The 24,550-nt window shown below is 40.9% G+C and overlaps 1 protein-coding gene across 3 annotated transcripts in view; it reads right to left on the bottom strand.

The window, feature by feature from the left end:
• Positions 1-24,550, bottom strand: part of LOC130546535 (WD repeat-containing protein 70) — a 100,856-nt gene that overhangs the window by 54,315 nt on the left and 21,991 nt on the right. For 2 of the 3 annotated variants that reach the window (XM_057321842.1, XM_057321844.1), the window contains exons 11-18: positions 18,798-18,897; positions 17,753-17,837; positions 16,660-16,798; positions 10,429-10,529; positions 10,076-10,155; positions 8,987-9,103; positions 7,866-8,028; positions 4,081-4,340 (exon numbers count right to left, since the gene is read on the bottom strand). In XM_057321842.1, the coding sequence (XP_057177825.1) occupies positions 4,253-4,340; positions 7,866-8,028; positions 8,987-9,103; positions 10,076-10,155; positions 10,429-10,529; positions 16,660-16,798; positions 17,753-17,837; positions 18,798-18,897 (873 nt within the window). In that variant the 3' untranslated portion in view covers positions 4,081-4,252. Of the gene's footprint in view, positions 1-4,080; positions 4,341-7,865; positions 8,029-8,986; positions 9,104-10,075; positions 10,156-10,428; positions 10,530-16,659; positions 16,799-17,752; positions 17,838-18,797; positions 18,898-24,550 lie in introns of those variants that run through there. The other variant, XM_057321843.1, reaches the window with a different exon arrangement.

Raw genomic sequence — 24,550 nt, 5'->3', positions numbered from 1 at the left:
ACATCATATGGTGACTTTACACGAACAGAAAGTGCTTCTTCTACAAAAGTATAGGAAAAAGTTCCTTAAAATCAAACATTGAGTTATGGTATTACTGTGGTTTGCGTAATATTTGCAAAATTATGTTTTTACTGTTTACTGTTTTAACCGTTTATACACTCAAAAATAAAGGTGCTTAAAAGGTTCCTCTCAGCGACTCCATAGAAGAATCCTTTTTGGTTCCACAAAGATCCATTCAGCCAAAGGTTCTTTAAAGAACCATCTCTCTCTTACCTTTTATAATCTGAAGAACCTTTTTTCGCCACAAAGAACCTTTTGTGAAACAGAAAGGTTCTTCATATGTTAAGGTTCTTCTGTGGCATCGAAGAACCTTTTTAAGCACCTTTTTATAGTGTATTTAAAAAGATAATATAGTGTTGCGTAACTACGCCTTTTTTGCACATTTTACTTTTATATATATTGAATTTTTGTGCATAAATGAGGTATTTTATGTAAATAAAGGGATTTCCCTTATTTTCATACTCGATCCTGCACCTGTATAAGACTCTGGATATGCACACTGCAGTATTCCTTTCTTTTCTTGTAAAACTATTAACATGAATTGGAAACTGACAATTTCGTAAATGCATTTTTAATAGTACAGGTACAACTTTCCCAACTCTTGCAACTAACAACGTGGTAAATATTGTAATATTCAGTCATATCACAAGGGGCGTGAATTAGTTCCAAAATACTTTGACGTCATCAGCAAAATATACCGAGAACCTCTTTCCCTCCGCTTGAAAGATTTATTTAGCTAAACTACGAACAATGACGCGTTGCAGTTTACATTTAGTATAAAACAGAACAGGCCCGCCTCATTTTTACGGTAGAACTCAGAAGTTCACAAAGCTAAACGCGTCGAATGCTGCAAAATAATCATTATCGCAATTGATTAAAGAAAGACGAATGTTTACGGTAGGCACCCGCAAGCCGTCATAACAGGCCTGAATGACTGACTTCTGAAAAGAGAGCAGAAGATCAGGTTCTCTGCTCGCTGAGAGACATTTCGGAGCTGTGGAAGCGTTTGGCGAGCCGAGATCCGTCCAGGCCGGCTGTAATGCATTCCTGAACAGCAGCCCAGGATTCTATGGTAAACAAAAGCTGGTTGTAAAGCCAAGCTGAGCAGTAAATCTGGGCACCCTGAGAAAATGTTTCCATGGGACTGAAGGGCCCAGAACCACAGCGGGTCTCCGTCAAGGCTGCAGCTGGTGTCACCGATCGGACCAGAATAAGACGAGCACAGATTACGTTCAGGCCGTTTCTCCATATGCGGTCTTGTGTCCTCGTGTTCTCACTCTACGTCAACAATTACCGTCAAAGTCCGGTTCCAATACTCAAGAACACAAGAGATAACGCATGAAAGTACCAGGATGTGTTCTTGATATCAAGGATGTATCAAATGCAGCCTTGCCCGTGTAGGGAACCCGCTTGGAGTCCCAGAACTCACTGCGGCGCATCCATCCAAGTTCGTTCTTCCGAGGCACGGCCGGTCTCCACGAGAACACAAGTCCGTTCTTTGCGTTCTTGGAATTGAGAAACGGCCCCAGTGTAAAGCATGTAGCGGGACGTTACTGCCAGGAAACGTCTCGCAAACTCTTCGCTGCTCATTGAGACGTGCAACCAAGTATAAAAACATGGCGGTTGGACAAAACCGATTCACGATAAACTCTCCCCAGACATAGAAAAACACAGATGAGATCTCTTTAATATCTGTTATTTCTAGACCTCAACGAGATTAAATGGTGAGCAAATTATGCAACATACAGTAAGACTCATCATATCTCAACAATGTCTCGAACTGAGCTCAGACTTGTCAAGGCTGCAATCAGAAGTCAATACGACTGAAGATCTTCATGTGAACTCAAACATTTCTCATCAATAACAACTGTCCTCTGGGTCAACACACACACAGAAGTCTAATCAATTCAAGTGGACAAACAACTTGACCACTGTGTGTAAAACGTGCGGATCCCTGACATTCCCGTCCCGTTAAATTCAGCATCTGTACACAGACTGACAGAGTCACTAAATGTCTCCGGCTCCGCTGGCCTCGGTTTATGAAGCACTTCTCACCCTCAGGAAAGCACTACTGCCTGCCATTTTAAGTACAACGTGAAAACAAGCGGCAGATATACGATCCACTGACAGCTCCCATTGACTTATAGGGCGCAGCGGGGGTCCGAGCCCACGGCACGCCCGATCCCTCACAACTAAAGCGGGAGATGAGCAAACTAGGCATGGATGAGTTGTGACATCACCCGCTTCGGCATTCCAACATTCTGCGGTGAGTAACAGACACTGGAGCGGCCGGCGCTCCTGACATCAGCACTCAGAATAGTCTCGCTGGCCCACAAACCGAATAAACGCGCCCACTTTGCAATTATTCACCTGCCTGTGGGACGTTCAGTGGTGACCCGCGGACGATTTGCTTTTGGGGTTGATCGTGTCCATCACAGCTGGGGTCCGTCTTGACAGATGATCTGAGGCACGGGACAGAGATCCGGTCCGGCGGATCACGATCCTATAACACTCAAGAACCGTTGGGAAATCCCTGCACACATCCATCCAGGCGCTTTAGGACAGACCCCGGACGCTTGGGGCTTAAACGGAGAGAAAACTAAAGTGCATTAGTGGGACTCTGAGAATGTGATAGTGTTTCAAGATCATATCTCCAGTTTTAAAGGAAGAAAATGTCTTGTAGGTTAGCCAGAGGGTAAATTCCATCCAGTTGTAGTGCGCGGAGACATATAATCCACGTATACTGCGGTGGCCACCTCATTCTCAAACAGTATCATCATCGACATCGGTTATAGATATCGGCTTATGCAAGCGATCTAAAAGTAGATGTTTACAATCATCTGTGAGAGGCGTTTCAATAATGCGGTTATCTAGAATGCAGACGAAACAGGTCAGCAAAAATAATGTCATCGAATTTTTGACATCATTTCTGGTTTATATGGACTGAACTACTCGATGTAGGAAAACGGATTGCGGGACTTAAATATTTAACTCCACTTAAGTCAATTTTCAAGCATCTGTACATCATCAGTGTTTTTACTTTACTACATTATAAAGCATAAAGCGTATATCCTATTTTTTATACCATAACATTTCATAAATACTTGTTGCATGCAGTTTTCTATTCAGACTTAGAGCTTAAGTACATTAAAAATCAAGTAAAATGCAAGAAGCTACTAGATATTTAATGTTCTTAAAGGGACAGTTCACCCCAAAATAAAAATTCTGTCATCATTTACTCACCCTCGTGTCATTTCAAACCTGTATGAGTTTTTTCTGCCAAACACAAAAGAGGATATTTTGAAGAATGTTGTTAACCGGCCAGCACCGTTCGGTTACCAACTTTCTTCAAAATATCTTCTTTTGTGTTCTGCAGAAGATAGAAAGTCATAAAGGTTTGAAATGACAAGAGGGTGAGTAAATGATGATAGAGTTTTCATTTTTGGTGAACTGTCCCTTTAAGTGTTAAAGGTAAAAAGAATTGACACAAAAGCTGGTGGAGTAAAAAGCATGATACACGCTTATAATGTAGCAAACACTTTAGTACCGATGAAAATGTCCATCTCTGTTTGTCATAATGAGAACATGTTGCATTTCACTCCATCAGAAGAAATGATACTTAATACATTTTTTAAGAAGCATTACATTATGACGTTATTATATGAACATAAAGAACAATGTCCTACAAATTCTCATCACAGAAATTAGGAAAAAATATATGATTAAAAAACAAATAGAGAAATCATTGTGATGTAATCTGTAAATGTGAACGGCAGGTTCAACGAGAGCCTGAGGCCTTCACAACAAAACTAAAATGTGTAAATATTTAAAGGCCACGCTGACTCACCGCAAGAGCGACCGCACGGATTCTGATTCTTCTGTGACCTGTTTGTTTACCCACTGGACATCACGCAAACATGTGACCTCACACGAGAAGAACCGCACACACATACGATGAAAATAACTTGACATCAGCACTGGACATCAGTGTTATCAAAAATGTAAAGAAAAAGGTGTTCGCCAAGAAAAACTGCATTGTTCACAAAGTGTGTTTATTTTTTATCTAAAAGAACAAAAACAAAAGTGGACAGTAAAAAACAACAACTGACAATATCAAATCGACTGTCTTCTCTAAACAAATGACAAATTAGCACAAATTCCCCTCAGAGAAAAACTGGAAGAGTAAATCTCATCAGATCTTGCGTTTCTTCCATTCTGGCTGATCTTTGTCTTCCTCTTCTTCATCCTCCTCCTCAGCAAACACAGGCTTTGGCTGCGTCCTGTCCAGAGAAGAGAGAGAGAGAGAGCGAGAGAGACACAGAGGGAGAGAGAGAGAGAGAGAGAGAGAGAGAGAGAGAGAGAGAGAGAGAGAGAGAGAGGGCGATGAGATGATGAGAGTAGAGGAGAGGAGAGAGACAGAGGAGACGAGGAGATGGAGAGAGAGAGAGAGAGACAGAGAGATAGAGTAGAGAGAGAAGCAGAGAGAGAGAGAGAGAGGAGAGAGAGAGAGAGAGAGAGGAGAGAGGGAGAGGAGAGGGAGAAGGGAGGGGAGAGCGGAGGGGAGGGAGAGGGAGTAGAGAGAGAGTGAGGGAGTTGATGAGAGGAGAGATGTGGTAGAAGATATGAGAACATCGAGAGAGACACAGAGGGAGAAGGAAGAGAGATGAGACACGAGAAGAGAAGAAGAAAGATGAGATGAGAGAGGAGACAATTAGAAGAGAGACACATGAGGGAGAGAGAGAGAGAGAGAGAGAGACAGAGAGAGAGAGAGAGAGGTGAGGAGTGATTGACAGTGCGAGGGATTAATCCATTTCCCTACTTCCATTCATCCACGGCACTCGCTGATTAAAATCCAACATCTGCTGTGTGTTGAGTCATAGCCGGACACACACACAGCCGTGGAAATATTATAGGACTGCACCTGTAAAAATGTCTTTTACTTTTATTACAATTAATTCTTATTAGAAAAATGAAAATACGTTCGCCCAAAATCCCTCGAATGTTTTCCTTCCCCACAAGCACGACAGGACAATGTTTCTCATATAAACATCCCATCATGAGTCACAGATAAAACGAGCGAGCGTGAGAAACACTGGTGTGAAAAAAACAATTTAACATGTACGCATCTAGCAGACATTTCTATCTAAAGAGACTAGACTGAATGCACTAGAAGTCACTTCGGATAAATGCAAATGTAAAACACAACACACAATAGTGTAGAAACTTCTGAATGACACATTGAGACACTAGAGATGTTGACCTGAATCCACAAGTCGTCTTCTTGAGTGTCATCTACACACTCCGTGTGTGTGTGTGTGTGTGTGTGTGTGTGTGTGTGTGTGTGCGGACACCTGACGACAGCGATTAAAGCACACAACAGACGCGGCATCATATTATCAGATCATTAGCTTTTCTCTGTGTCCAATGGCCTCATTAGTGTCACATGTGTCATTACTGTAGTAATTGAGTAATGAGACGAGACTACTCTCTTCTAATGATGTAGATACTGTTACACACAAACATTTCAATGAGGAAAACCTGGAACACCAAAGAACACCTCTGTCATTCGAGCCGAAATTTAAAAACAAGCTTGAATAAACGTTTGTTTATTTAACGCATACAATTTTAACATGCGTCATTTTATAACACAAAAATGTGTTATTATTTAACGCATCCTTTTAAAAAGTGTATTTCATCGTTTTTTTCAACTTTCAAAGGATTTATTTGTTTTATTTGTAAAAATGGTCTGGTTTCCTTAGCAATCAATTGCAAAAGAATCACGTACACTGCTAAAAATGACTTTCTTACTTAGTATTTTTGTCTTGTTTTCCAGTACAAATGTCTAAAAATTCTTGAATCAAGGTGCATTTTCTTGATGAGCAAACTGACCCGTCTTGTTTTTAGACAAAAAATATGAAATTTAAGTGAATTTGTGGTTAAAACAAGCAAAAAAAATCTGCCAATGGGGTAAGAAAAATAATCTTAAATTTAGTGACTAAGAAAAAGGTAAACCTTAATTCAAGAATTTTTTGCTTGTTTTAAGCACAAATTCACTGAAATTTCATTATTTTTTTTGTCTAAAAACAAGACTTATTTTCTTAGGTCATTTTGCTCATCAAGAAAATGCATCTTGATTCAAGAATTTTTTGCCATTTGTACTGGAAAACAAGACAAAAATACTAAGTAAGAAAGTCATTTTTTGCAGTGTAAAAACTAAAGTGAAAATGCTGAATTTAATAAACGATGAAGCAAATTAGACAAAGAATGTTTTTTATAATGATAATAATAACAGATTAATAATAATTAATTATAATATTAATAATTAAAAGAAAATACTAAATGAGAGAAAAAGGAAACTATTAAAACTACATCGTTTAATCAGATTTTAAAACAAACCAATCTAACCGAACCAAACCTCATCGTTCCTCATTCCCGTCCAATCCAATCACCGGATTTAAAATGATCTCTGTATATGAAGAAGCTTGATTTCATCATGATATCCATAAAGAACAGATTCGGCTTCGTTTAGCTCTTCTAATGCATCTGAACGGACACCAAACAGTCAAACGCCGATCTTTCCAGACAAACATCCAGACGAGAGCAGAAAACTCGAGATGAACCGATAAAAGCGTCTGACGGGGTTTGATCTGAGAAAGTATATTTCAGTAATGTGATGACTGTGACATACATACAAACCCAAGACAGATGCGTTTGCTTATACCCTGTTTTTATTTTACTGCTATAAACAGAACGTAAAAGTGGGATTTCCTTTGCCATTAAAGTTCCATAAACTCTGCAAACTTTTCAAAGAGAGAAGTATTTAATATACTTAGCATTCAGTCAAAAACAAAGACCAGGATGAAATCTGTCATTGAAATATGAAGATGGAAATGACACAGGAATGGGATTTTTGGAGCTGTAACTTTTTTGCAGTGACGTTTAATAAAGCGTCGTCAAGGTGATGTTAGTGGAAGCATGAGGTCATTTCCCCTCGTCTTCACACCTGTCCTGCAGATGAACCGCAGGTGTAGATGAACATGCTCCGCTATCATTAGACAACCACGGAGTGTCACAATATCTTTTTGTCTCCGTTTTCAACATCACAGTTCTGTTCCAAAACCTCGACGTGATGATGTTCAAACATTTTTAAAGGGACAGTTCACCCAAGAATGAAAACTCTGTCATCATTTATTCACCCTCTTGTCATTTCGAACCTGCATGACTTTCTTTCTTTCTTCTGCAGAACGCAGAAGAAGATATTTTGAAGAAAGTTGATAACCGAACAATTCACTTCTATTGTATGGACACAAAACCAATGCAAGCGAATGGGGGCCGGTTACCAACATTCTTCAAAATATCCTCTTTTGTGTTTGGCAGGTTTGAAATGACGCGAGGGTGAGTTCTGATGACAGAACTTTCATTTGAGGGGGAACTGTCCCTTTAAGTTTGGCTCAAGTGTTCAACTGCTTTTGTATATTTTTGGACGTAAAAAAAAAGCTCACAGCGTGTCCTGTAATCGGAGGTTTTCCGTTTGCTGCAGGTCTTCAAACATTTATGCACCTGTTAGCGGAGGTGTGACACTGAAGGTGTGACACACACACACACACACGTGTAACCTGAACCGCACACACACACCTGTCTCTCTCATCACGCTCTGGTTTCACCGGCACTTTCTGTCTGTGACACCCGTCTCACACGTTACCTGCGCACCTGCCAGCTGGCTGCAGGAAGTTTACAGCCCGTCGGACTGTGAAGAAGTACACTAGATTTTTGTACCTGTTCAACCCACAATTCTTTCCACTCACTTTTTATAAGCCGGGGCGATCCAGAAGGGGTTCTCCGCAGCCTCTTTGGCGTGCCTCAGGATGGCTTCTCTCGGGTTGCTGTCGTCGCTTTTGTCCAGAGCGATGTTTTTCACGATGAAAGAAGACAACGTGCCCCCGTGGGCAGCCACACGCCCACCCCTACCTGCTCCAAACACACAAGAAAAGGTCAGAGTAAAGCAAACACAGAATTTCTGACCACTGCTATGAACGCAAAACACAACACCGTCCCCACAACATTCCCAGAATGCCCCGGGTAAATGGAGACGGCTTTGGAAAACAGGGGCCTCCCTCGCTCACGCGAACGTTAACAAAACATCCTCGGAAAAGTATATTTACGCTGTGTTTATACACACGGGGATATGAGGAGAACATGAGTTGTGGTGAGCGAGCGATGGGAGGCTTCTGTGAGTCTCAGGGTGAGGAATCACCGTGAAGTCGAGACCACCGCTCCTGGTTCTCCGCCAGGTTTATAATGTAATCATACGGAGTGTTTACTCAAAGCCACTGTCTTAAAGCCCCGTTGCACTCTGGGATGCTGAGATGAACGCTCAAGACAAAAGCCGTGGGTCTGTGACTCTTTCTGCGAACAGTTTACAGTGACGCTATTAAATTAAATCATTATTTGAAAAAGAGGGGTCCTTGACTAAAAATGCTCGTAAACAATGAATTACACATTACTTTGACAGATTATGTCACAATTATGACTAAACTGTTGAGAAAAGTGAAATGGGTTTAAAACTGGTCGTGTTCTTGACTCGTTGGATTTTTAACTTCACTCTGTAACTTTTCTCTCTCTATCGCCATCTATAGTTATCGCATGAAATCGCAGGTTAGTATATGTCAATTTTTCAAAGCGAATTAGGTCAAATGACGCTAAACTAACAAAACCCCACCCAGCATCTCCAATCATACATCATTGTTATAAGCTTTCCATTGTGAGTTTTTAAGTTTTTAAAACGGTTTTCTTATGTACTTGCTCAATGACTGACTTGTTTATTTCTTAACCCAAAAGGTTTTTTGAAAAGCTTTACGAGATACCATTTTGTACCATGTTCACAGAAAGTGTACGAGACTGAAGCGTAAGACAGGCGGTACATCACCTGGACCAGACACGGGCGGCTCTGGTTTGTGACTCTTGATGGGGTCCAGACGGTCCTTCTCCAACTGTTTCCTGGTGCTGCGCTGTCGAGCCTCGCGGAACATGGGCAAAGCGTGAGCTGTGGCACATAAAACACACACGGATCACCAAACGCAATACACTACTACGCTCTCGAGAACATCATAGCGACCATCGAGGATTGTCACGAACAACGTGTTTTTATTTACTTTTGATTAAGCTGCCCACATTTCACAGTTTGTCAAACACAACCAAAATAAATGGCCGAAGAGTTTCGGCGCGTGTGTGTGTTTTACTCCAGGGTCACAGGAGATGCTCTCCGTGTTGGAAAGATGAAGCGTTTTTCCATTCAGGAGTTCTGTGCTAATTCCACTCGCGCACGCTACATTAAGCAAAAAGGTTAACGGCGACACATTCTGTGCGTTTTTTTCTCAATGGACCATCATTCTGCGTCCTGTCACCTTATTTTCCATCACTCGATGGACTCGACCTATCGCCTCTCTCCAGTGCCGGTCACGTGGCGCTTTACGTCGGACGGCTCTTAACGGGAGGGTCTTTAAGCGCATGTGAAAGTGGGTGCAGCGGGCGATCACGCGCTCGGGGGTCAGGTGTGGGCAGCTCTGCCGTGACTGGCGCTCTCGTGGCAGAAGCGTGATGATGGAGTGACACGCGCTAATGGCATCGTGCCCCGCGGGTGACCAGCGGCAATCCGATGGAAAGCACTTACACTCGTGCAAGTCCACACACACACAATCTGGTTAATGGGTCTGGGACAAGACCTAATGCAGGATGGCACCTCTGAGGGCAGAAAAGGGCCAGTATTATCATGCGTGCTGTCCTGGACTCTTATCACGCAGGGTCGTTCGTGTCTGAGTGCAGTTTCAGACTTACTTCATTTGTATTTCTGGAAAACTACATTTGATATTTTTCTCAAAATGTTCAAACGTAGCAGATGCTGTCGCAGTGCACAGTGTTTCTGGAGGATTGTGCAGAATTTTGTTATTAACTGATCAGTCACGTGATATTTTTGGCTCAAAAAAGAACACGATGACATGACATATTCTGCACTCACGTGTAATAATGTAGTCCTGCGTCAGCGTCTCGGCGTTTTTCGCCTTCATCTTACTCTTCACCACACATAACTTGGCACCTCTGAAGAACAAGGAATAAAAAGATTTGAGCTTCCGAAAGCATCAGCGTGATTCTCATCTTTCCAACAGGATGCTGCTTTGTTCTAAACTTGCAAACAATTGATTTCAGCCAAAAAATGTTTTGCATCTGCTAACAATAGAACTGCATAAACCAGAAAAAAAAACTTTTTATGTTGTGACTTCTAATAAATCTATACAAACATTCTGTTATTTCAGTGAGTTCCAGAACAAAACTTCAGGGCATTGCTTTGAGTGTGTGAAGGGCTGCGTGTACCTCTGACTCTTGACCGGGTCATAATAAACTTTGGCCAGACCGTTCCCCGTTCCAACCATGATCTGATTCAACTTGGGATGCCAAAGACAGCGAACGACACTCTGAAATAACAGCAGACGAGAGAAAGCAGACGGTGAGACAGAGGCAGGAAGTCAACATTAACCAATTTGCAGGAGTAAAACACGGAGCCAGTGTAAAAACATGCTCTGATATCTAAGCCTGTTGTGTGTGCGGTGTAGAGCAGAGGTGAGAGAGTGCCGTCGCGTTCTCACTGATCTCCAGTTGACTATATTTGGCCGTTGAGTCGAGGTCTGGATCTCAAAGACCCAGTGTGACAAATGGGCCACTGTCAGGGGCGTGTGTGTTTTCAGAATGCTCTGACTTCTGAATACCTGATATCTAATACAGGGAATAACATCTGACACTGTGAATGTGGCTGACATCTCATACTGAAACACTGCATTAAATGCATGCCATTATTGCATTAAAGGAATAGTTCATTATTGCATTCAATACATAATTCTTTACTGCAGTAAATGCATAATGCATACTGCATAAACTGCAGTAAAGAAATAAAACATGATTGCATACAATAGATAGTTCATTAGTGCAATTATTAATTATGCATTTAATGCGATAAAGAAACTGTTAATTATTGCATGAAATAAACAGTTCACTGCATTAAACCAATTGTTAATCATTGCATTAAAAGAAACTATCATTATTGCGTTAAAAAATAGTTCACTGCATTAAACCAATAGTTTGTTATTAAAATAAACAAGCAGTTCACTGCATTAAACCAATAGTTTATCATTGCATTAAATGCAGTTCATTATTGCATTAAACCAATAGTTCTTCGCTGCATTAAATGCATGGTTCATTGTTGCATGAAATAAATCGTTAATTGCATCAAACCAATAATTCATCACTGCATTAAAAGAATAGCTCATTATTGCATTAAAAATAGTCTAGTGCATTATCCCTATAGCCCTTTACTGCATTAAATGCTTAGTTCATTATTGCATGAAATAAAAAGCTCATTGCATTTAAACCAATAGCTTATCACTGCATTAAAATAATAGCTTATTATTGCATGAAATATAGTTCATTGCATTAAATGAATTGTTCATTATTGCAATAAATAAGCACTTCACTGCATTAAACCAATAGATTATCTTTGCATTAAACGCATAATTCATTATTGCATTAAACCAATAGTTCTTTGCTGTATTAAATGCATAGTTCATTGTTGCATTAAATAAATAGTTCATTGCATTAAACCAATAATTCCTCACTGCATTAAAGAATAGCTCAACATTGCACTAAATGAGTAGCTCACTGCATTAAACCAAAAGGTCGTCTTTGCTTTAAATGCAGAAATAAACAGTATATTGTTGCATTAAACAAACAGTTCAATACTGTTACAGTAGTTCAGTCTGAAAATGTAAATCCTGGCATCATGTACTAACGCTCGTGTCATTGCAAAATAATATGCATGCTGTATGTTCTCTGTAGAGGACATATAACATGGAGAAGGTGTAATGAATTGGTGTACTTGGGTCCAAATGCCAAGTAAAATTTAGAAAAATAATCCCTTAAAATGGGACATTTTAGTATGCACAAGTCATAGACACACAGTTCAGAGTTAACCTGATTTCAAACAGACAGATCTTGCTGTCTACAAAGTGTACAAACTCCTGCATGCAGATCGGTAAAAACCTACGAATGCATGCAAGGGGGGGTGTGAAAGCTGCTTAGCCTCCAGCTGTTCAGCAGTTCTAAACCTTGAGCTTCCACTCTGCCTGCAATCCACCATCCGCCGGGCTCAGTTAAGTCTTTCTGACCTAGAATACAGCTTTACACGCCCCCCTCATCCCCCCTCAGCTTGATCATAGATGAGGTATGAGTTCAGCCCTTATTAACTTAACTGGATGTTGGGTGGTTAATCCATCTCTGTGGGCATGTGGTTGAGTAATTGATTATTTAGGAAGATCTGGAAGATTTGGCTGCGGATCTGAAATGTTCTTTGGCACGACGCAAAGTAATCTCCCGGCAGTTCACTAACTTACCCTGCAGATACTGCGCTGCAGCATTAGCATACTGCACATCTGCCTGAGCATGTCCAACTACAATCACAGACAGAACTGGAAAGAGACACAATAAAATACTGAATCCCAGTGATATTAGTAACATTCCATTCTGTTAAATGGACTAAGGATCGCAAAGAAATCATGTGTGTCCAGCAGCAGAGGTGCTTGTGTTGTGTTGTGTTAGCATCTGCCAATTTTAATTGTAAAAACTGGTTCCTTTTGAGCTTCTTTGGTGAAATTTTTGTCTACCAAGATTAAAATGTATATTGTGTCGACGTCACATATTGTACAGTGTATTATTTTTATTTAGAAAGATTTAGTAATCAATATGAACAGAAAACTGGGTGTCATTTTTTTATAGCCAAAATGATCATTTGGAAAGTGAAGAACGCAGTTATTTATATCATAAGGAAAATAAACCATTTACGCAAAAAAAAAACTTTTTTTTTTCCAATTTTATAAATTCATTTAATTCATACACAAGGACTTTGGAAGAAATATATACCAAAAGCACATCAACTAAAGAAAATCATATTAATAAAATAAATGTTTTAAGCTTGTAAAGCGTTGAATGCTTTCAACACAATCTCACGGGAATTCGTAACTATTTTACGAGTTGGCTACTTCGTAGGAATTCGTACGTTTCTCTTATTCGTGCGTTTTATCACAATTTGCTTTCATGCCAGTGATGGTTAGGTTTAGGGGTGGGGTTAGGGGAGGGGCGTCCATATTGCTTTTTTCTAATAATCATACATCTTTGTACGATTTGCATTGTACAAATTCATTCCAATTAGTCACCTTGTAAAAAAGTTACAAACTCCCGTGAAATTGTGTTGAAAACACGCAACGCTTTACAAGCTAAAATATACATTTATTTGATTTGACCGATTTTAATTTTTTTTCATGTCATTAATGTTACTATCTACTAACTTTAAAACCATAAAAAAGAGTGACTGTGTGTCGCAAAATTGGCAACTGGAATCTGATTGGGAATCATAATGCCTCAATAGTGCTTCCCATTATCCCTTATCAAACGCACAGCATCCACACCTCCAGCTATCTTCACAGCCCATCTGCGCAGGTACGGCGCGCTCCACCTCACATACAAACCATCACAAGACTTACAATAAGCCCATTTGCCCTGACAAACACACGCAATCAGCGACGTGTCACAGTTCATCACACCAGCATCTCAAACTCATCAGAACAGCGGTGTGGCCCCTCGCGGATACGCCGCTGCCTCTGTGGACTCTGGAAATAGCAGCGATATACCTGTCTCAACATGAATCTCTGACTCCCACTGCAATCCTGTTTACCACCAGAGTCCAGCATCACGACCCAACGCACAACGCCTCTAAAACACAAACTGCTCTGAAGTATCTGAAGCTCAAATGTTTCTGCTGGCAAGTGGAAGGAAAACATTTCTTTTGCGAGTGAGTCACCTCGTGCATTTACTGCGGTTATGGCAGAGTCTGAAGTGACATTTCGGTTTCTTTTTCAAGCTGCAGTCTTTCCTAAACAAAGCAAGCTGTCGGCCGACAGGCGGTTCTGAACGTGCGCCACGGAGAAAGACCCGGAGCGGATCCAATACTATCAGCGGATGCAGAGGATCCTGCTGTCAATCAGACAAAACCCAGATACGTCAGGGGGGCTTTGTATCAGGCAGACAAAATCTATTTCAGGGAGAGAGAGACGGGTTTAGACTTCTTTGCATATCTCGTGACAGTTGTGAGAATAAAACTGGAGAATTGTGCAAACAGACGGCGGCAAGAGGAGAGAGACTGAACTTGCGCATGGTAACAGAGCCAAACCGCCCGAAGACACCTGGAGTATGTCTGAACATTAAAGAGCGACGGTGCTTTTAGCTCAAAGTTACATTATTAAACAAAGCCCCGCTGGATTGTATATTTTTCGAATCAAGCTTAAGCCCGTGTGCACGACCTGAAGCCTACAAAGCCTTCAGCTACAGAACATTCTACAAACACACTTTAATAAACACTACATCACTTAGGTCAGAAAAGGACTGGTTCTGTTTTAGCTTTTGGGCTCGGATCGGGGTCAGCCGCATTCCAAACCCAGATGCCCCTGCAGGAATTGCGGAGAAGGCACGCGTCTCATCCGGGTTTTTGCACCTTGCGAAAAGACGCGGAGGCCGAGAGCCACCCCTGGAGTATTTACTCTTTCCAGCGTCCACCTCCCGGCACGGAGCGCGACCTCGCCGCGGGGTGACGTCTGATGTTTACACTGACATGATTGGTAGCTCTCGCTCCTGGCGCAACACTTCATAAAGACAGCACTTAAATTCTTCAGCCGTCTTGCCGAGAGACGCGCTGGATAAACACAGTAAATAGCGGCTCGGCGGGTCGACGGAGTGCACGCTACCTAGAAATAAATTCAGAGCGGTGTTTCCAACAAACGAAAGTCCTGATGTACACTTAGAGGAACAATCAAAGGGACAGTTCAACCAAAAATAAAAGTCATTTATTTACCCAGTATGTGACTCTTTATTCAGTGGAACACAGAAGAAGATATTTTGAGAAATGTCTCTGTGGTTTTGTGTTCATACGATGAAAGTCAACTGGGGTCAATTCCGATTGGTCGTTTGGGATGACGCAAGAAAGAATTTCCGTCCCTTTAAGATGAAAATGAAGATTTCCCTCATCACTCATGTTGTTCTGAACAAATGATGGTGGCGGCGCCTAAACGTTCATGTGGACTGTTCCTTTAATATCTCTTTCTAGTTCATCTCTACGAGGCTAAGCGGCTCTATGGCATTCTGTCAGGTTTAAGATGTGCCAGACCGGGTTTAGGCCATTAGTCCTGCCGGTGTTATGACTGCACGAGGAGCTCTGGGACTCATGGCAAAAGCACTCAGAAGTACATTCCATCATGGACGGCCACGAGAGCTTTCAGCTGTCACTCACCTCAGCGTGTCTACACTGAGACACCTCACCGTCAGGACGAGCATTCCGAGAGACGTTAACTCACGGGAATCGCTCCATCAAGCACCTGATGAGAAGTCTTGTCAAGGTTGTCGCCAGTATTAAACATAAATGGTTTTTAATTCATTCGTTCCATGCCTTCTATTTATCTGCAATGACACACACTACACTTCAAAAACCGCACATCAATAAAATAAAGTTGACAATGTGTCAAACTCAGAACGCAGCTGCATTCTGGACGACAACGTGCTGTTAATGTGCCATCGCTGTTACATTGAGCAGTACATCTCTTCTGTCTATCTGGCATCCCTGAGGCGTTAATGGGATCCATCAGATGGACCTGCACCAGAAAACTACTCTAGTTGCCCTAAAGTTACACTAAATATGAACATTAAATTAAAGCAATTTGCAATATAAATCAATTTAGTTTTGGGGTTGTCATGCATAGTTACAGGTTAGACTCACTTTTAATTCTTTTACTTTACTTCTTTTTTAATTCTTTTTACTAATTCTTAGACTAACTTTTTAATTCATGAAAATTGCCTGAAGTGATGCTTTCTAGGATGACATGACATCTACAGTATATATAAAATGCATAATAATATGAAATATTAATATTATTGTTTAATTATTATTACTATTATTCTTATTTAATCATTAAAATAATAATTATTACTATTAATAATAATAATACATTGATTTATTTAAAGACGTTTGACGAGCAAATCAATTTAGAAAGACAATTTCCCTTATCTTCCAAAAGAACAAACAGGCTGACTGCAAATCTTTCCATTTACAGAGACATAAAGTTTGCCAAGCTCAGTAAATTCAAGACGTCACGCTTCCTGGAGTTTGTATGATTACATAAAAAACATTTTTTTATTGGAACATCTTGCTCTGTAAGTGCTCTGCATTTATAACAACAACCGTAATTTCCGATACGCGCACATCTGGCAACGTGAGCCGTCCTGCTGCTTTCCTTTGGATTGGCTAACAGACCTCATGGCTGGAAAACCATTACACAAACAGAGGCACTTTGTACACTTCCTCTCTCACTTAAACCTATATCAGCTGTCCAGCTCCGAACTTCAATTTGTCAAATCGCATTTTCTCATGGGCACACATCAGTAGACAGCACTGCTTTTGAATCAGTTTTCTCCACTTTCGGAAACAGTAGTTCAGGAGGCTGATAAACTTACCGCATTGGCCACTTCGATCTCGTAGACCTTCGTAAGCGACTCTCTCTCAAAGAAGAGCAGTTTTCCATTGCCCTCGTCCTTCTTGACGGAGGTTCCCGTTACGAGGAGTTTATCATCAGGGCTAAAACAGCAATCCGTCCTGTTTTTGAAAAAAATAAAAGCGAGATTAGAAACACGATCATTTGGTTTGAAACGTCTTCTTAGGGCGTCACAATATCTTTAACTATACTCTTAAAAACAAAGGTGCTTCAAAGGGTTCTTTTGGTTCCATAAAGAACCTTTAACATCTGAAGAACCTTTGTGTTTCAAAAAAGGTTCTTTGTGGCGAAAAAGGGTTCTTCAGATTATGAAAAGGTAAGAAAGCGATGGTTCATTAAAGAACCTTTGACTGAACGGTTCTTTGTGGAACCAAAAATGGTTCTTCTATTGCATCGCTGTGAAGAACAGTTTAAGCACCTTTGTTTTTAAGAGTGTACACGGTTACTGTCACCAAAAATGATGTAGGCGGTATTATTGCGATATCTATTATATTTTATAAATAAACAATGTTATCAGTTAAATTTATTTTTCAATTTTCATCATGTATGTAACATTAACACAATATCAATGTTCATGAGTACTAAGGCTGTCACGATAATTTCGCTTCGTGATTATCGTGGGCAAAATAATTCACGGTTAACAATATTATCACGGTATTGATACGCTTTTTTTACAGATAATGATGTCAGTCAAATGTATCTTTAACTTTGTTTATTTTGTGTTTCACCTTTTTTGGCCAACGAATCAAACTTAAAAATCGAGTGCAAGGACGTTTGTAAGCATTGTGGCCTCTAAGGCCAAACTTTAAACGAGTGCAGGATTATGTACGATATTATAATTAATCATTGTGAATGAATGAATGAATGTGTACAATTAACACGATGTCGATAATCATGGTTATTGACAATACCTATATGTTGTCACACCCCAAATGGCTACTAATATCACGGTTATTGTCAATGCCAGTATACTGCGACAACCCTACATGTTCACAGAAATGATGTATAAAAGCATGATCATACTTGTTATGCTATCAAACATGTGCATGATTTACATTGGAAAGAAGGAGGTCAAACCCTCAACCACACCGAAAGGCTTCCTGAAGTTGCGAACATCCCAGGTCTTTAGTGTGTCATCCCCTGAAAACACACAACGAAGACACATCAGAAAGAGTAACATGAAACATAAAACTGGCGTTTGACAAGCAAGCGAGTGAATCAGAGCATGAATCACATCATACGTGATTCTGATGGCTCACAGTTACGCTGGGGATCTCCAGACTACTGCTGACTAAAGCTCTTCAAAGTGTTATAGTCTTACACGAGAGCTCTGTGAAGAGCCGACGACGGGCAGATTTATGAAAGAAAGACTTTACTGTAGCTCATGTCACAGCCTCGGGACGTCTTTCTGAGCCATCGATAAGACAGTGACACTCTTTTCCTCGACTTTATAAGGTCACGGAAAAGACAAAAAGTTCATTCTTTGGAGACAACTCCACTTTGTGTCCGGGACCAACATTAAAAACCCACAGATTCAAGATGGTCAAGGCCGATAGAATAAGGGTTGGCTGTCTGACCGTAACTTATCACAGTAGAAGAAATGTCATATGGTAACAGGACTGATTTAGAACTGCCTGCCTCGCGCAAAACATTCGCTAATAAACAACATTGTGACACTATAGAGACGAGTCATTTTAATGCCAATTTAATTCTTTCTTTCATAAAAAAACTTTGTAAACGCTTTCAATATTGCTAAAAAGGTTGTCAATGTACTTTTCTTAACTGAAACGGCGAATGTTGAAATGATCAATAATCCTAAAATGTATCAAATTAAAGTTTCAATCCACAAACTTTTGCTGGTTGAATATAAACAAAAACCAGTTGAGCAATATTCGGAACAGTAATATTATAACAACAAAGACTTTTGACTTCAAAACCACACACAAAAAAAACCCCTCCAAGAACATGCAATTTAGAAAGTCAAAATTTCAGCTTTTCTAATATAAAGTTAATAAAAAATAATACTCATTCATAGTCTGAATGTTTATTGTGCTGGAAATATAATGGTTTTTAGAAACGGGTAAAAACGGCTAGTCTGACCTCCGCGTGATGCTAGTGTCACTCCGTCGTATGAGAAGGTGACACACGAAGGGTCTGATCCAGGAGCGTGTGCCTGCCGACAGTGAAACTTGGTATGAACCTGCGATAATAAAACAAAGAAACACATTAGAACAACAAGCAGGACATGTTTGGTGCTGAGGCCTAAACCCAAACTATCCCTCAAGCTTGCTCAAAGAAACATAAAGACCTCTTCATACTCGAGATCCTTTTCTAAAAGGAGCGAAAACAAAGCAAAATGTTGTGCAGAAAGTGTTCAGTGGCACGTATGAAACACACCACTGATGTCTTTATCTTCCGAGCTTTTAAAACGATCCTGTTTCTCCGATTTACAAAAAATCCCCACTAGGAACCGATATAAAAGTCCTTTTTAGGGTAAGCAGAAGCATTTAACTTCTGCTACTTCCTCTGAAGCGAAACCCTCTTTCACGGACCCTCATGGCTCTTAAATTACCGGACCACCCGTATCTTTACTTACATGAGTGCGAGCGCAATCGAAGCCATTTATTTTCTCTGAGCTCTGAGGATCTAATGGAGGGTGAACGGACATCAGCGGTCCTCAATCATCGCCCATGAGAACCAGAGACCTGCAGAATCCACTCAACTCCACTCAGGTGAGATCTCTTTTACGTCTCCAATATTTCTCCTAGACATCAGTGACTTTAAATGGAGAGCAAATTATACGTTTCGCTTAAGTCTCATCTGTGTCTCAGATATTTCTCCTGATAAAAACATCCGGAAATTTCACAAACATCTCCATATGAGTTTTAAGAGAGATGTGTCAAATGTGTCAAACTGAGCTCAGATTTGTCAAGTCTGCAATCAAAAGTCGACCTTTTATTGAAGATCTCGATAAGTCAAACATTTCTCATCAAATTTACCCAAATTCAGATGACTTTACCTCAACGATCTACATTCATTCATCAACATATCCCCAAATTTGTTTGCTTTCTTAAAACATCAGTCTTTACTAATTGATGATTGGCTCGTTTTACTGGTAGGCGGGCCTTCCTTTGCTAGAGCGGCCATATTGAGCGGTGCATTCCTCGCCACTCATTGTAACTGCAGTGGCGCATCTTGTTAATATTAATATCTTTGGCGAGAATCGGTAAGAGTCACGAATAGTATGTCCGAAACCTCAGTATGCAAAAAGCAGTAGGCGAGAAATACGCAGATGGTCTAAGCTAAGATTTGTGAGTGTGCATTGGAAGGACACTACTCGATCCCATGATGCTACGGGAGCCGAGCAACGGTGAAATTTCAAAAGGAAATGAAATACAAATAGCGGTGACTAAATTATGTTTTTATCAAAATGTGAATCGAAATGTATTCATACTACTCCCTCTCAAACTATATGGAACGTACAGTTTTAATGGTCGCTAGGTAGATACTTCAGATTCAGTATGTACTGTCACAGTATGCGATTTCGGACGCAGATTTAGTGAGAGTGTGTTTGCCAAATCCAATGTATGGAGCCACGAAATAGTCAGAACGCACCTTCAGAAACAAAAAAACATCTTCATAAACAGAGACTACATTGTAATTTTACTGACGTACCATCATGTATGAAAACTAAATTCACCTGGTTCAATACAACCGTCACATGTAACAAAAATCAGACAGCACAAACAAATCTTAATCCCATAGGACACTGCAAGTGTACAAAATTGTGACAACTAGCCCCGGTCTCTATTACTCTACTGAAATAAATGTTGAAATACTTTCACATGGAGAGAAAAGAAAGTCAAAAACCTGGAACGGCAAGATAACGCCGCTCGACACACCTGAATCACCAGACTACTGGCCCTCATATCGCCCCGCCGCGGCTTTACTTCGCCAAACCAATCGACTTCTGAATAATTGCCTGTTTTTTCTTGTTCTTTATCAGAGTTTCTCCACCTGTGAGTGCTGCCAGCGAAGCGTGTCCCTGCTGAACGCTTTCAGGGCTGAAATCAGTCCGAGAAAGTTGAAATGAAGGACCTACAGGAGCTCGCAAGTGTTCGAGATGCCCCAAAAACCACTACACGTCACACATGAGGTCAAAACTGACCCAGTTTACATGTTCTTGGTCTTATTGCGAGACTCATTAGTGCATGTTATATTAAAGTAAAAAGTCAAAATCAAAATGTACGCCATGTGGGCTTGGTTTCAGAAAAAACGAGAAAAGCCGTTTAATAATTTTAATAACTAACTATAATGATTAAAGTAAAAACATTTCACACTCCAATCAAATCCGGACAGAAAGTACATCACCTGCAATTTTATGTTTCAAACAGAGATGGCGACATAAACGCAGAAGTTACAGATTGCAGCTTTAAAACAAAAAAGGAGCGAAGCACTTTAAACCAAATTTAGTGAAGTAGATCCAGTCTCTCGAGTAAATCGACCGGCAAGACACGCTCGCTCTAACACCATCTTCAGTTTCACGGCACAAAACGTCTCTTCATTTTCTGAGCAGTCCTGGGGTTCATCTCCAGGCAGATACACACATGAGGTCAGCTCGGTGGAGAGGCAAAGAGGACTGACAAAAATGTGATTATTGTTGACAAGACACATTCAGAGCCCTGCGCTGGCCCTCTCATCACAGCATAACCTTGTTTCGGCACCGAGGGGCTGGCTCGGGTTTCCAGCGTGCCAGGAGCCCTGATTTAAGAAACGTCCATCTTCCATCGGCTGTCATCACCGACTTCAGGATAAGCATCAGACACTAGTGATTTCACGCACTGACTCTTCTTGAAACCAGACGGAGGGAGACAGCTACTCTGACGAAATCTTTTAAGGGAAAAAATTCTTCTTAAGTGTAACAAGAGCCAAATGTGAGGAGGTCAAATCCACCTGCCATCTTAGAATTACTTACAGTACAATTCAAGGTACATCCCACATTTTTTATGATAGACTATTAAGCCCGTTCACACCAAGGATAATAACTGTTTAAAGTAGCAATGTGGAGATTTTACCGGCATCTAGTGGTGAGGTTGCGAATTGCAACCAACGGCTCACTTTTTCGAAGCACTACGGCGGCTGACACACGACAAAGAAGTCGTCACATTTCCGATTCTTTGCCGAAGGAGATGACGTATTTACGAAACGCGCTCTGTAGAACAGTTTGTCCGTTTAGGGCTACCGTAGAAACAACATGGCGAATTCCATGTAAGAGGGCCCGTGGTGTATGTAGATAGAAATAGCTCATTCTAAGGTAAGAAAAAGAAAAAGCTTCATTATGTAAGGTCTTTAAACAGCTCTGAACACATAGTTATGTATATTATAATGCATTTCTGTCAATAGAGCCTCTAAAAAATTACGCACTGGACCTTTAAAATCGATCTAAAGAAAGAAAATAGCAAAGCCCACACGACAACTACAATAATCAAATAGACGAGAGATAATATTGGGACCACTTTCAGAGTTTTTTTTTCCAAGTGATGAACAATTTTACTTTGACAGCCAATCAAAATCCACCTGAATTTAAAGGGCTTTTGTATTTGAAATGTGAGGTCAAAATAAACAATGTTATCATCTGACAGTGCGGATGAAAATAGTTAATATACTTAAGTTAAGTATCGTTAATTGTAGTAATGTATCGTTCTTGGTGTGAACGGGCCTTTAAACTGCTGTTTTTGATCAAATACTTTTGAAAAACTGAACACGGAAGACATTACAGGGGCTGTTCGCTGGGGCAGACAAGTGTGAAGAAACTCACCCAGATGTGCCTCAGAAATAAAAGTGCATCCTAACAGCCAATGTCACAGCTGCGGGAAAACAATCCGATCAAAGACGGACGTCTGCTCGTCAGAGATTACACATCAGTCTCGGCTTTAAGCGACACGAGCGATTTAGTTTTCTGATTAAATGGAGTTCGGAACGAGACAGATTTAATCACAAGAACCTGCTGTTGTTTAGGAGAAACTATAGCAAAGTCTCCTAAAAAACACCTCGCAGGTCTGATACGACACGGGGGTGAGAAAATAATGACAATTCGGTTTCTGTCAAATTGGGAACAGTACTACTTACATGAGAATATTATCGGCCCCTTCCCAGAAAGTAACCAAATCTTCCATCGTGTTGCACACCGATCTCTCCATCCAACGAACAGCTGATAGAAAATGAAGATGTGCGACATGTCAAAGACGCGGTGTTACTTCCTGGAGAGAGGAACGGCTTACAGGACATTTCCTGGAACGTGTGTCGAGTTTCAGGGTGATTTTGAACCACCAAAACAAAAATGAACTCGTTATTGTATATGACTTGTGTTGAACACAAAAGAAGATATTTTGAAAAATGTCTCAGTGGTTTTGTGTCCATCATTTTTATTTCTTGGCGAACTATCCTTTTCAAGAGTATAACCATTGAAACACACACACCTAAAACCTCATTTAAAGAAGGATGGCAATGACGTCATTTCTACACAATCTGGCAAAGATAAAGCTGATATGGTCTAAAATAAGATGAATAAGATGATGTCATGTTGTTGAAGATAACACTTCACCTCTTCACCGCGGCACGAGTCAGTCTGATGAGGGTTCACGACCCCGTAATCAAAGTCCAAACCCGACACAGAATGATCTGCATTTCCAGCAGGATCAGATCTGTCCTTCCCAATACCTCAACATCAGACATGAGAGAAGATCAACGACCGGCCGCAAATTGATCAAGTCTGTCCGCATTCTCCGTTTATGAGCAATAGACGTCCGAGAGTCAGATCTGGCCTTGTGTGAACACGGATATTACGGGTGGGCGGTACGACCGAACTCTTATATCACAAATGAGTCGTTTGAAATCACAGAGAAGGCTTGAAGGAGTAGCTCACGTAAGCCTCGATTTGTTTTCGACAGAAGAAATAAAGACACGGACGGCTTGTATGACATGTGAACTTTTTTTAATTCTAAAGTGAAGTACTCCTTTAACCTTGAGAAACAACTTCTCAAACATGACGAGCACAAAACAAAAGAATAAAACGTCATATATGTTGATACAGGTCACATGTCCACCAAAAGAATTAAAGATTCTTTTTGAAGAATCTTCTTCCGGGCGCCTTCTTCCGGGCGAGCAGAAGCGCCGGCGTCCCCCGGGACAGGTCACAGATTCTCAGATGCGCCCTCGAGGAACGGGCTGTTATTATAAGCTGCTGGGGAATGCTGGGTAAATATTTAGTCTGACAGAACAAGCAGTAATAAATTACAGGTGTCTTGCCGATCTCCCGTGGCGCTGCCGCTGAGAGAAGCAGCTGGGGGTACGAGGCGACGCTTGGCAGCCGTGACCGGCGAGTTGCTCAATGAATAATGCATTTGTGATCGTTCTCTGGCACGCCGTCATCTGCTTGCACCTCCTATCGGGGTCAGAAACTCAAAGCTACGCGTATTAGTGTCTCAATATGTTCTGTTTGTAAACTGTTTGGATCATTTTCACATTACAGTCAATCCAACAAAGAAGGTTTCGACAGTTGCTGGCAAGTCCTGCATTTGTGTATTTTCATCAAACACTGGACATCTAAGAACGCTGTACGCATGAGGACTTCTTCGATCTTCGACGGATCAAGGACCGTCCGCATGGTCTCCGCTGTCCCAAACAGGAACTTCAGATCCATCAAGTTGGTGGCACCCACTGATCTATATAAATGACTGGATTGCTCATGACGCCATTACACTGAAGCGACCGCGCCGCCATGTTGGTATGCCCAAACGTTCTATTAAATGAATAGGGAGTGATCACATATTAATGATAAAACAGTCTCCGTT

The sequence above is a fragment of the Triplophysa rosa genome, linkage group LG22, assembly GCF_024868665.1.
Source record: "Triplophysa rosa linkage group LG22, Trosa_1v2, whole genome shotgun sequence".
Lineage (NCBI taxonomy): Eukaryota > Metazoa > Chordata > Actinopteri > Cypriniformes > Nemacheilidae > Triplophysa > Triplophysa rosa.
This window is presented reverse-complemented; position numbering and strand designations above follow the sequence as displayed.